This window comes from Mus pahari, chromosome 23 (genome assembly GCF_900095145.1).
Source record: "Mus pahari chromosome 23, PAHARI_EIJ_v1.1, whole genome shotgun sequence".
Classification (NCBI taxonomy): Eukaryota; Metazoa; Chordata; class Mammalia; order Rodentia; family Muridae; genus Mus; species Mus pahari.
In genome coordinates, this window is record NC_034612.1 from 33,568,451 (window position 1) to 33,581,200 (window position 12,750).

General features: G+C 49.3%; 1 protein-coding gene across 2 annotated transcripts in view; it reads left to right on the plus strand.

Moving 5' to 3' along the window:
- Daglb (diacylglycerol lipase beta) overlaps positions 1-12,750 on the plus strand; it is a 39,560-nt gene that overhangs the window by 16,354 nt on the left and 10,456 nt on the right. For both annotated transcript variants that reach the window (XM_021186996.1, XM_029533648.1), the window contains 4 exons: positions 1,520-1,647; positions 4,873-4,999; positions 7,238-7,321; positions 10,028-10,105. In XM_021186996.1, the coding sequence (XP_021042655.1) occupies positions 1,520-1,647; positions 4,873-4,999; positions 7,238-7,321; positions 10,028-10,105 (417 nt within the window). The remainder of the gene's footprint in view (positions 1-1,519; positions 1,648-4,872; positions 5,000-7,237; positions 7,322-10,027; positions 10,106-12,750) is intronic.

The window sequence follows — 12,750 nt, forward strand, 5'->3', positions numbered from 1 at the left end:
TAGGACAGGATAGTCGGGTCCACAGAGAGATTCTGTCTTTAAAACAAAAATAAAGACAAAACTGTTTTCCCCTACAAGAGGCTGGAAAGATGGCTCAGCTGTTAAGCATTTACCACAGAAGGATGAGGACTGGAGTTTGGATCTCCAGAACCCGTGTCAAAGCTGAGTGGCTGTGTTGGCCCGTCTGTAATTCTAGTCTTGGAAGGTGAAGATGGGGTGGGGTAGGGAGACTGCCCAAGCTGGCTAGGGAGACTGCCCAAGTCAATGAGCTCTGGGTTTGAGTCAGAGACCCTGCCCCAGAGAATAAGATGGAAGAGCGATTGAAGAATATTCTTGCTGTGTGCCTTGGGCCTCCACACACACACATAGATGCACACATCAATGCCCACACCCTTTCAAATACACATACACACAGGTGCGTCATAAATACACATTCAGAGAAAAGGAGACTTAACAGGAGCCATAGTAGAGAGAGAAGCTCACCGAGACGTTAAGCCTTCATTTTCTGAAGGAGTAGAGGGGTTCAACCTTCTTGGAAAAGACTGATCCGGCTGACTCACTCCAGTTATTTTTGTTCAGTCATCACACGGAATTAATTGGGGCTGGAAAGGCTCCAACTACCAAAGTTATCTTGCCCTTGTCGCCCAGAGAAATTACCCATAGAAATCTCGGTCCCTTTTGACCATGGCGAGCCATAACCAAAAGTGAGAACTCCAGGTTTGCCAGGACTGTCTTAGGACCTGCAGTCTCTCATGTAGCACCAAGTGCAGACTATGCAGGGAGACAACACTTCTTTGTGGTTCAAACAGCCTCAAAACCATTTCTCAGCCTCTACTGATGAACCCATACAGCAAAGGCTTTTTTTTTTTTTTGAGACAGAGTTTCTCTGTGTGGCTCTGGCTGTCCTGGAACTCACTCGGTAGACCAGGCTGGCCTCGAACTCAGAAATCTGCCTGCCTCTGCCTCCTCTGCTGGGATTAAAGGCGTGGCCCCCACGCCCGGCACAGCAAAGGCTTGGCTGAGACTTTTCACTCAGAGCGAGGCTTGAAGGCTTCACGTTACAGATCCTGCAGAGCCTTCTGGGAGTCTAGGAGGAGAACGCAGGAGGAGGTGGAATGCTGGAGTGCAGGTTTAAGATCTCAGTGTGCCAGTGGGTAAGGCTCAGTGGCTAACGTGCTTGATTCGTTAGTGCGGGGGGCCTGAGTTCAGCTTCCCAGAATTCACGCAAAGTGGGACGTGGTATTGAGCACTCCTGTAATCCCAGGGTTCCTACAGCAAGATGAGAGGAAGCTGGAGAGAGAGAGAGAGAGAGAGAGAGAGAGAGAGAGAGAGAGAGAGAGAGACCCTGGAGGCTGGAGGACCAGCTAGCCGGGGTACCCAGCAAACGCCGTTACGGTTACGGTGGAAGTCGAGGACAGCCGCCTGAGGCTTCCGCTGTGCAACATGTTTGCCCACACTGGAGCACACACACACACACACACACACACACGGCTAAGGCTTCTTTCCTTCTCTCTCCCAGGAAACTGAGTTAGATGCAGAAGTGGAGAACTGCCATCACTACATGCCGTTTGCAGCAGCTGCCTATGGGTGGCCGCTCTACATCTACAGGAACCCGTTCACGGGGCTGTGCAGGATCGGCGGCGACTGGTAAGTCAGTGTAGCCTGATCCTTTCGTCGGATTTTTTTTTTCCCTCATTAAAAGAAAATAAATAAATAAAATTTGAAAGCACACAAGAATAGAACAAAAAAAGTCCTAAGATCTCTATCTAGAACTGTCTAGACCTGTGACTCACTGTGTCCTGAGTTCTCTAGATGTCACACTTTATCTCTTTTTGAAATTTTTAATTTAATTTTATTTTATTTTTGAGATAAGGTTTTATTATTTATTTATTTATTTATTTTTAAGATTTATTTATTTATTATATGTAAGTACACTGTAGCTATCTTCAGACACTCCAGAAGAGGGCATCAGATCTTGTTATGGATGGTTGTGAGCCACCATGTGGTTGCTGGGATTTGAACTCTGGACCTTCAGAAGAGCAGTCGGGTGCTCTTACCCACTGAGCCATCTCTCCAGCCCCGAGATAAGGTTTTACTATCAGGCCCCTGCCTGGCCTGAGAGAAACTTGATATGTAGACCAGGCTGGCCTTGAACTCACCAAGATGACTTCCTCTGCCTCCCAAGTGCTGGGATTATAAGCAGACACTGGCACTTGGGACTTTTTAAAAAGCTACTTGTAATTAGTTACATTTGTCTGTCTGTCTGTCTGTTTGATGTGTATGTGCCCTGAGGATGTGGAAGATACAAGACCCCTTCTCTCCCTGACACTGTCACATTGATGCCACCCAAAGAATGAAAAGAAAAGGCTTCCCTTTGGAATAGTGAGCCAAGGCTAGCGCAAATGGGATTGACCCCTTCCCTCCCGTGTCTTCTGTATGTCTGCAGCTTGTCGTCTGTGGCCTGTCTGTTGGGCGTCGTCTGCTCTTTGTCTGTTGTCTATGTTGCCTGTCTGTCCCTAACAAAGAGCTTTGCTTCGGCTATTGACAAGTGAGGAAAACGTGGGAGGGGGAAGGAATGGGGGTCCCTTCTACAGAGATCTTTAGCTGAGTGACAAGGGAGTCACCTTACTGACCCAGAACACACTCAAAACTGCACACAGATGTCATCAGCCTGTGTCTCCATGTGCCCAACATTCATGTCATAGTCATGGCTGCTTCAGCAAATGATTGCCACAGCATGTGGCACACACACGCACACACACACACACACACCTTTATTCTGGATCGGGCTATGAAAGAGTAAATAGTCCAAGAGTGGAACTGAGCAGGCCAGGCGGTAGTGATGCACACCATTCATTAATCCCAGCACTTGGGAGGCAGAGGCAGGCAGATCTCTGTGAGTTTGAGGCCAACCCGGTCTACAGAGCGAGTTCTAACCTTGTCTCAAAAAAAAAAAAAAACTAAAGAAAAGAGTGGAGCTGTGCATTTAACGTAGGTTAGAAGGTGATGATGTGGGCAGAACACAGCAGATTAAGGTCAGTTACGTTGTTCTTTTAAGGGCAGGTTAAACTTAACCAGGCTGAGTACACAGTAGGACAGCAGGTTGAGGACATGTTTTTTTTGTTTGTTTGTTTGTTTTTTTTAAGATTTATTTATTTATTATATGTAAGTACACTGTAGCTGTCTTCAGACACTCCAGAAGAGGGAGTCAGATCTTGTTATGGATGGTTATGAGCCACCATGTGGTTGCTGGGATTTGAACTCCAGACCTTCAGAAGAGCAGTCAGGTGCTCTTACCCACTGAGCCATCTCACCAGCCCTGAGGACATGTTTTAAATGATCTCAGGATATATATTATTAACTTGATTACAAGGTCTGGGAAATGTCCACTCTCTGAAGGTAAGAGGGAGTCACACACTGAATGGGTCCTGGGAATCGAACTCAGATCATCAGGTTTGGTGGCAAGTATCTTTCCCGCTGAGCCATCTTGCCAGCTCAGGCTTCTTTATCTGTTAACATCTTGCCTGGATGTCCTCACAATATTCATTGCAGTAAAATTATAAAAATCAGGAACTTTATCTTTGATTGTTAACTGGTAACTTGTATTGGAGTTCTTCCTGTAGACCCAATAATATGCATGTGTGTAATAGATGAGACTGGAGTATATCCGAGTGTGTGTGTGTGTGTGTGTGTGTGTGTCTGTGTGTCTGTGCATGTGCGTGCTTGGAGTCCAGGGGAGGATGACACTGTCCTACTGTTCTTCTCTCCTCTTTATTCTCTGGGATAGATGGCGTCTCTTTCTCATTCTACCTGGAACTAAGCTTTTGGCCAGCAGCCCCAGCTTCCTCCACCCCTAACCTCACGGTGCAGGGTTACATGCACACACATGGCTACACCTGGCAGGTTTCATGGTTTCTGCAGATTTGAACTCTGATTCCTCCTGCTTGAGCAGAAAGTGCTCTTTCTTCCACTAAACCACTTGCCAGCCCCCTACTCAGTTTTTCCTGGTAGAACCTAGGGCTTCCACATGCTGGGTAGTATCTTAGCATTGAGCTGAGTCCCCAGCCACCAAGTCCAGGTTTGGTATCCCTTTGTTTTTGTGTAAGTCCATCGTGATTAGGCAAGAGTGGGTGGACAGCTGCTGTTTCGTTTCCCCTGTTGTGCAGAAAGCTTCTGATTGCCTGTTCCTCGGTGTCAGTTCTCACACATGCTTCTTATGTCATTTACAGCCGCGGTTCATTGCTGTTGCTTCTATAATTAGTATTTGGTGTTCACATGTCCCGACCTGAATGTGCAGGGTGGTCCCTGTCACTTTCTGAGCACTTCCCTGGTTACTTGAGTTTTGGTAGTTTTGAGATGGGGCCTCCTGTAGCCAGGGATCGCCTCAAAGTCCTGATCTTCCCGCCTCCACCTCCCAAGGGCTCGGGTTACAGGCATGTGCCACCATGTGGGGCTTCTTCCTGCATTTCTACTGGAAAATTTTACATTTTTCTTTATTATTAATGTATGCATATGATGTATGTGGGTGCATGCATGCCACAGCACGTGTGAAGGTTCAGTAAGACACCCTGTCTCAGAGGAATTAGCGCAGAAAGAATGTGAGAGTAGGAGATCCCGTGTCCATGTATGTGTGAGTGCACATGCAAACGTGCGCACAGACACATATAGACACACGATGAATGAATGAATATCTAGAATGTAGTAACTCACTGAAAAAGCATTTGTCCCATGAGCAAGCCCCATGGATCTGCTAGAATGTCTGAGAAGTGGTCAGCCCTCCCCTCCCAAGTTCTCTAGATAAATCCTACGGTGAGGTCACCGTGTACGGTGGAGGGCATGGGTACCACAGTCACCTCTTTCTGTTCCCTGTAGTTGCAGAGCCAGAGACATAGAGTACGATGCAGTGGAAGGTGACCAACACAACTGCCACTTCGCCTCCATCTTGAAGACCACAGGGCTGCAGTATAGGGACTTCATTCACATAAGCTTTCACGACAAGGTATTGTCTCAGACAGAGTGCTCTAGATGTGGGTCCTGGAGTCCTGTGGGGTCTGGTGGTGGGAGAGTGTGTGTGTTTGTGTGTGTCTGTGTCAGTGTGTGTGTATGTCTGTACATGAGAGTGTGTGTGTGTGTGTGTGTATCTGTATATGTAGGTGAGTGTGTGTGTTTGTGTGTGTCTATGCATATATGCCTTTGTCAGTGTGTATGTGTGTGTCTGTTGCTGGGACTTCAATAGGACCTTACATAAGCTAGGTAAGCCCCCTACCAGTGAGCTACATTAAAAACAATCCCAGCTCTTACTAAAAACTGTCTTTATTATCGGTGTGTGTGTGTGTGTGTGTGTGTGTGTGTGTGCGCGCGCGCGTGCTTACCTACCTGCTTCAAAGTCTGTGATTAGCAGTAGTTAGTTGCTCTCTAACCTCTTTTGTGTGGTTAACCTCTGTAACCGCTGCTGGTGGTGTGCAACTGTTTTCAGACTCTGTGGTGCACAGAGAGTTTTGGCAGAACTTCTAGGAAGAGTTCTGTAGTTGGGCTGGTGAGGTGGCTCAGTGGGCAAAGGCATCTGCCGCCGAGCCTGAGGACCCATGCTCAGTTCCTGGCTTCTAAACAATAGAAGGAGAAGGAGCTCCCTCGAGTTGTCTTCTAATTTCTTCACACATGCCTTCACACACACACACACACACACACACACACACACACAGCCTCCACATATAACTCCTGAGGTTGCCAAGTGTGGTGGTATGTGCTGCTAATCCCAACACTTGAGAGGCTGAGGCAGGAGAATAGAGAGAGACCCGGTCAGAGTGCTGAGGGCCACGCAGAGGGATGACAGATGGCTTTAGATCATGGAGTGCAGCCCACGGGTTACCACCGCCACATGGGTGAGCCTCGGCGTGGCACGGTTCCGAGGACCATGTGTCCTGAGGACTCCATGCTGTTGTGGAGCTCTGCTCTGCCTGCTGCCCTCACATCCCTCTTAAGCTAAGAATTCTATGAAAACTCTAAGGGATTTCCAGTCCCTCAGGGGACAGTACCTCTGATGCTCACAGTGCTGATGCTCGATCTCTCTCAGGCAGATTAATGATCCTATCACCAGAACTTAGAGATGCAGATTGTCAGCAGTGAAAGCATTTGGAAAAATTAAATTGTTAGTGAAGCTAGGTTGAGATGTTTTTGTTACTGGCTCTGATGGAGAAAATCTTAGGAAATAATTTATAATTCAGTGAGGCATACTCTTATGAGCTAAGCTAGGGACCTTCTAAGGTCAGGGAACAAGAACAATGGCAGCCGTGGCTGACGTGACTCACTGAGGCTGGACTGGCGATAACTGATTTCTTGGACCCATTTTTGCCCTCAGCTTTCTGATATGATTTATTAAGATTTGCTGATGAGTAGATATGCATTCTGAGGATTTAAAGTTTGTGAGTGGAAGGTTGGAATATTCTTGCTTCTGTCCATCAACTCTGTGTGTGTGTGTGTGTGTGTGTGTGTGTGTGTGTGTGTTTGTAAGGTTTGTGTGAATGGGGGCTGGAACATTGTTGGCGTCCATCCATCACCTATGTGTATGTATGTGTATGTAAAGCTTGTCTGGTGTGTGTTGGAGCTTGCTCCATCCACCAATTGTGTGTGTGTATGTGTGTGTGTGTGTGTGTGTGTGTGTGTGTATGTGTAAAATGCTTGGAGCCCACCTGCTGGAACTGTGCTTTACCATTTTATATATGAATGTGTATATGCTTGTCTATAGGTCTATACATATGTATGTATGCATATATGTGTATATAAACACATGCACGCACATGCGTATTTGTATGTATAAAGTTGTTGGACTCTGCTTCTTGTTTTGTCCACTCAGAGAGAGAGAGAGAGAGAGAGAGAGAGAGAGAGAGAGAGAGAGAGAGAGAGATTGATTTTCTCTCTCTCATTCCTTCTCTTTCTCGCCGGCCCCAGAGTTAAAAGAGTTCATAGTTTCCTGCTGGCCACAGGGAGCGCCAGCTTTGTTTCCTCGGAGGAAAGTCTGCTGAGTGGCTTCTCTAATCACTGGCCGCGTTTGGCAGCAGCCCCTATAGGTGTCTGGATCCACCCCCATCAGCAGCTCTAAGCCCTGATCCCTAATGGCTGCCTGCCTCAGTTTACCCACTGCATGGATGTCCGTGGCATCAGAGAAAACCAGCTTTCTTTGCATTGGTGTTGCTGTGCTGCTGTGAGTCCAACCTTGTGCTGATTTCTTGTCTTTCAGGTGTACGAGCTGCCCTTCATAGTGGTTCTGGACCACAGGAAGGAGTCTGTTGTGGTCGCCGTGAGAGGAACCATGTCTCTCCAGGTAATGCTGGTGTGCTTGACAGACTCAGACCTGGGCTGGATGGGAGCGGGGAGTTAGGCACAAGTAAGGTGCTCAGAGCTAAGGAGAGCTTCCGTTAGGAACAGAAAGCCACTGCCTTGCGAGGAGACCGAGGGAAGCGTGGGTTGTGAAACTGGCTGGAAACATGGGGTGATGGCTCCCACTCAGCCACCAGCTGTTGGCAGCAGAGATGCCAGCACGTCCCAAGACAGGCTCGAGGGATGCCTACTTGGTTTGCTTTCTGCTGACCCTTAGAGATGCCTAGATGAGCCCCAAGTCTAGAGAGCCCACCCTCTAATTTCTTACCCAAAGCCAGATGGAACAGCAAGACCAGTCTTGTATCAGAAGACACAGAGCCATGTATGGTGGGACACTCCTGTAATCCCACCACTCTGGAAGCTGAGGCAGGAGGATTGCACGTTTGAGTCCTGCTTGGACTATATAGATGGAATTTTTAAAAGGAGGTAGGGCCAGCTGGGGAGACGACTCAGTGGTAAATGGGAAGGTCAAGGGCCCGTACACAAGCCCCAGAACCCACATACAATCCAGAGGCCATGGCGTGTCTGTGATCTCGGCTGTCTACAGCAGAATGGGAGATGAAACAGGAGTCTGTCTGGAATGCCAAGGGCCAGAGCGCCTGGTGTGTACACTGGCCAGCAAGAGACCCCGGGAGAGGAAGGTGGGCATCTGCATGGTTTTCTGATCCAGCCACCATGCGTGTTCCATGACACACGTGCACCTGCTCTGTACACATGAATATGCACGTGCACAAGACACACACAGATTAAAAAGTCAGACCGTCAAGTTTGTTTTGGGGTTCTCTGCAGGCCATCCCTTCCTCCGGTCTCTTGTCCCCCAGTCCCCTCCACCTCCTCTTTTTGTTCCACTCCTTCCGTCTTTAGCATCTGCTTTTTGGTGGCTTCTCTGCCACGCCTTCCTCTCACTTCCTGGTCCTTTGCTTACCCAGAAAGGACTGGTGTCCGAGCAGGAGGGGCCTGTAATCACAGATACAGTGAAGGCTGAAGCAGAAGGTTTTAAGTTCAGGGCTAGCCTAAGCAACTTAGACCCTGTATCGATATAAAGCAGGCCTGGAGGGATGGCTCAGCCTAGGTGAGCACTGGCTGTTCTTTGAGATCGGAGTTCAATTCCCAGCACCTAATAGCAGCTCATAACCATCCGTAACTCCATTTCCAGGGGATCCGGCACCCTTTTCTGGCCTGCATGTGTTATCAGGCATGCATGTGTTACACAGACATACGTGTAAACAAAGCACCCACACACTATCATAATCATCATCATCACCATCATCATCATCAGGTGGATGGGAGGGTGGACATCTGTGCCACAACTTTAATTCCAGCCCTTGGGAGGCAGAGGCAGGCAGGTCTACACAGGGAGTTTCAGGCCAGCCAAGGCTGCCTGCACCCTGAGACCTGGTCTAAGAAGAGAGGTCTGGGGACCTGCCTAGCATCTCCCCATCAGAGGCTGGGTCTCGAGACAGAGCCCTTACCCTACTGTGCAGAAGGCCTTAGTATTATCCATTCCTCCTCGCTTGCTCCACCATCGTAGATCTCACAACCCCAGGTTCTCTGGCTATGGAATTCTTTCTCAGCCCCTGCTCTGACCATTGGTTGCCCACAGAGAGAGAAAGGTTTCCTGGCCCCTCCATGCCCATCTCTGGCTCTTATCCTAGTCAGACAGGCCCTTCCTGTGTAGCTCCCAAGTGCCCCCAATTGCTGGAATTACAAGTGGGTTCCCAGCACAACCTGCTCCAGTCTGTCCCCTGTGCTGTCCCCTGGCAACCCCCAGGGCACTCAGCTTTGCGGAGGAAGGGGGAGCTTGTTTCCCATCAGCTGGTGATGCTCTGTGACATGACAGCCACTTCTCCCTAGTGCCACTCTGTACACAGCACTAAGTGGTGTGCCTGGTGTCCTCCGTGGACGGTCGATCACATAGGGATAAGCACGACATGGTGGCATATGCCTGTAATCCCAGGATGAGAGGCAGAAGCAGGAAGGATTCAAAGCTAGCCTGGGCTATGTGGTGAGACCTTGTCACAAACAAAATTTCAAACAGCATAGACTCCAGGAGATGCTTGTCCCCAGGCACTTGCTCCCTCAGGTCTGGCCGCTCATCCCATCTCTCCTGTGAGCACCGAGTGTGGGCTTCTGAGGACCGGAGCTGGGTTTGCTCTGGGCTGGGAAGGTCCCTAGATGGCAGTGCTGCAAGACAAAGGTGCTTCAGGATGACCATCCCCCATCCTCCTACCCCCTTCCGGCCAGCCTCCTGCCTCACCTGGGTTCTCTGTGGAGACCAGGTGACATAGCCGCCTGACAGCACTGTCTGCCATTCTTCAGAGCAGTGGTTCCAGCCTTCCTAATGCTGCGACCCTTTAATACAGTTCCGTATGTTGTGGTGACCCCCAACCATGAAACTATTTTTGTTGCTACTGTAATTTTGCAACCGTTACAAATGATAATTTAAATATCTGTTTTCCAATGGTCTTAGGTGACCCCTGTGACAGGGTCATTTGACCCCTCCCCCCAAGGGGTCTTGAACCACAGGTTACGAACAACCACTTTGGAGTGTCCTGGGAGCCTGAGGCCAGGCCATCAGCCGGGGCACGTGTGGCCTTCGGCACCCGCCCTGTAGCTCCACAGGCTGACCTTGCTGTCTCCACATTCACAGGACGTCCTGACCGACCTGTCTGCGGAGAGTGAGAACCTGGAGCTGGGGATTGAGCTACAGGACTGTATGGCCCACAAGGTAGACTTGTTTTGAGAGGGGCCATTTCAGAGAGGTGGAGTCATGTGGGTGGAGCCAGGGAGGATGGACTGTCAATCAGACATGCTCAGTCCGGCTGCTGCTGCAGCAGCAGCATGAGGGCTCCAGCACCGTGGGCGGGAGGCACAGGCCGGACAGCTCACTTCCCGAGAGTTCTCTGTGCTTGTGGCCAGAGCGCCCAGTTCTCTGTTTCTCTCTTCCTGTTCTGTGGGGGTGGCTGAGGTACAGTCCTTCCTGGGAAGAGGGAAACCCCACCTCAAGTGGGGTGTGTGTGTGTGTGTGGGTGTGTGGGGCATGAGTGTGCCAGTGAAATGGTTTTAAATGTTGGTAAAATGAATACAATCACCCTAGACCTGGAGAGCCTTAGGTAGGACATGATGGATTCCCGGCTGGTATTTGCTACGCGGCAAGGTCCAGGCCATTGTAATTTACGCAGTGAGACTTTTCTTTCCGCACCGAGACCCATAGGATGCATGGGAAGATATCTGCTTGGATGATAGATGAGTGGGTAACGAGTGGATGGGTGGAGGGGTGGTGGGTGGATAACATCTATCCTTTTAACCATTTGAGGGTTCAGTTCCGCACTGTCGTGTGTTTGTACAATGTTGCGTGCCCGTCTCTTCTATCTGCACCCTAATTTTGATGAACCCTGATGTTGGCGTTTTAAACACTATCAGCTCCACCCCCAGCTCTGGTAGCTTCTCTACTACTCCCTCCCCTTGTGAGGTTGCCTCTTCTAGTATGTGTGTGTTTGTGTGTGTGTGTGTGTGTGTGTGCAGGTTCACATGTGAAGGTCAGAGGTTGATGCTGGACGTCTTTTTCAATTGCTCTCTACCTTATTTTTTGAGATAGGGTTGCTCACTGAACCTAGATTGGGTGTTTAAATCAGTTTATTGGCATGGGGCCAGGGAAATGGCTCAGCGGGTGAAGTGCTGGCCAAGGAATCGTGGGATCTGCGTTTGGATCTCCAGCACTCAGGTTCAACGGCTGGGCATGGCAGTGTGTATCTGCGAGGCCTGCACTGGGTACTGGAGGCAGGCTGGTTCTGCAGGGGATGCTGACTGGCCAGCATTGCTTAAGCAGGGGGGCACCGCAGTCCCAGCTCTGGGAAGACGGAGACAGGAGAATCCCCAGGAGCTCCATGGCCAGCTAGCCCAGCATAGAGAGGGGCAGGCCACCCTAGGCTCTAGGTGTCCTCAGACCTGCAGATGCATGCTGATGCAAGTGTGAGTCCACACACACATGCACACGTGCACATACTCACGTGCACACACATGCACACACATATACAAGCACACACAACACACACATACATACATACACACGCGCATGTGCACACACGTGCGTGCACACACACACACACACACACACACACACACACACACACGAGGCGGGATGGCAGGGAGAGAGATTAAAAAAGGAGCTGCACCCATTCGTGGTGTGTTATTTTGAACAACCTTGTTGTTGGCAACTGTTCCTGATCACTAAAACTTCCTGAAGCAGGGATAGGGGCGTGGCTCAGTCAGCAGAGCGTCTGCTTGGCATGCATAAAGCCCTGGATTCTGTGTCCAGCATCGCATAAGCTGGCAGTGGGGCCAGCTGTCACCCCAGGCTAAAGAGGCCGAGTCAGCTGCAAGCAGTGAGTTTGAGGCTAGCTCGGGCTACAAAACCAGGTCTCCCATAAATCAATCAATCAATCCTTCTTTTTCACTCTGCATATCTTTTATAACTCAATCTTGCTGTAGTTCTCAAAATAGTGTCTTTTTAAAGGCCATTTTTTAGTTATAGGTGTGCATATGTGCCTGCTTTTTTTTTTTTTTTTTTTTTTTTTTTTTTTTTTTTTTTTTTTTTTTTTTTTTTTTTCGAGACAGGGTTTCTCTGTGTAGCCCTGGCTTTCCTGGAACTCACTCTGTAGACCAGGCTAGCCTCGAACTCAGAAATCTGCTTGCCTCTGCCTCCCAAGTGCTGGGATCAAAGATGCGCGCCACCACGCACAGCTGCTTATGTGCCTGCTTGTCTGTATAGGTACCATGTGTTTGCAGTGACCATAGACTCCAGAAGAGGGCATCATATCCCTTGGAATTGGAGTTACAGGCAGTTGTGAGCACATGTTACAGGAGTTAGGAATAAACCTGTTTTCTCTGCAAGAGCAGCAAATGCTCTGAACCTCTAGCCACCTTTCCATCCCCCAAAGTCGTTTCCTAGATTCTTACATATCTTTGTTAAAATGACCAAGTTTGGTTTGCTGCTGAATGGGCAGGTTTGGCACAGTGGTCTCACCCTTTCTAATGCCGCGACCCTCTAATACAGTTCCCCACGCTGTGGTGACCCCAACCATAAAATGATTTTGTTGCTACTTCATAACTATAATGTTGCTACTGTTATGAATGATAATGTAAATATCTGATAAGCAGAAGGATAGTGGTGGCACACATCTGAGATCCCAGCACTCGGGAGGCAGAGGCGGGCGGAGCTCTCGAGTTCCAGGACAGCCTGGGCTACTCAGAGAAACCCTGTCTCAAAAAGAATATACCTGCCGGGTGTGGTGGCGCACGCCTTTAATCCCAGCACTCGGGAGGCAGAGGCAGGCGGATTTCTGAGTTCGAGGCCAGCCTGGTCTACAAAGT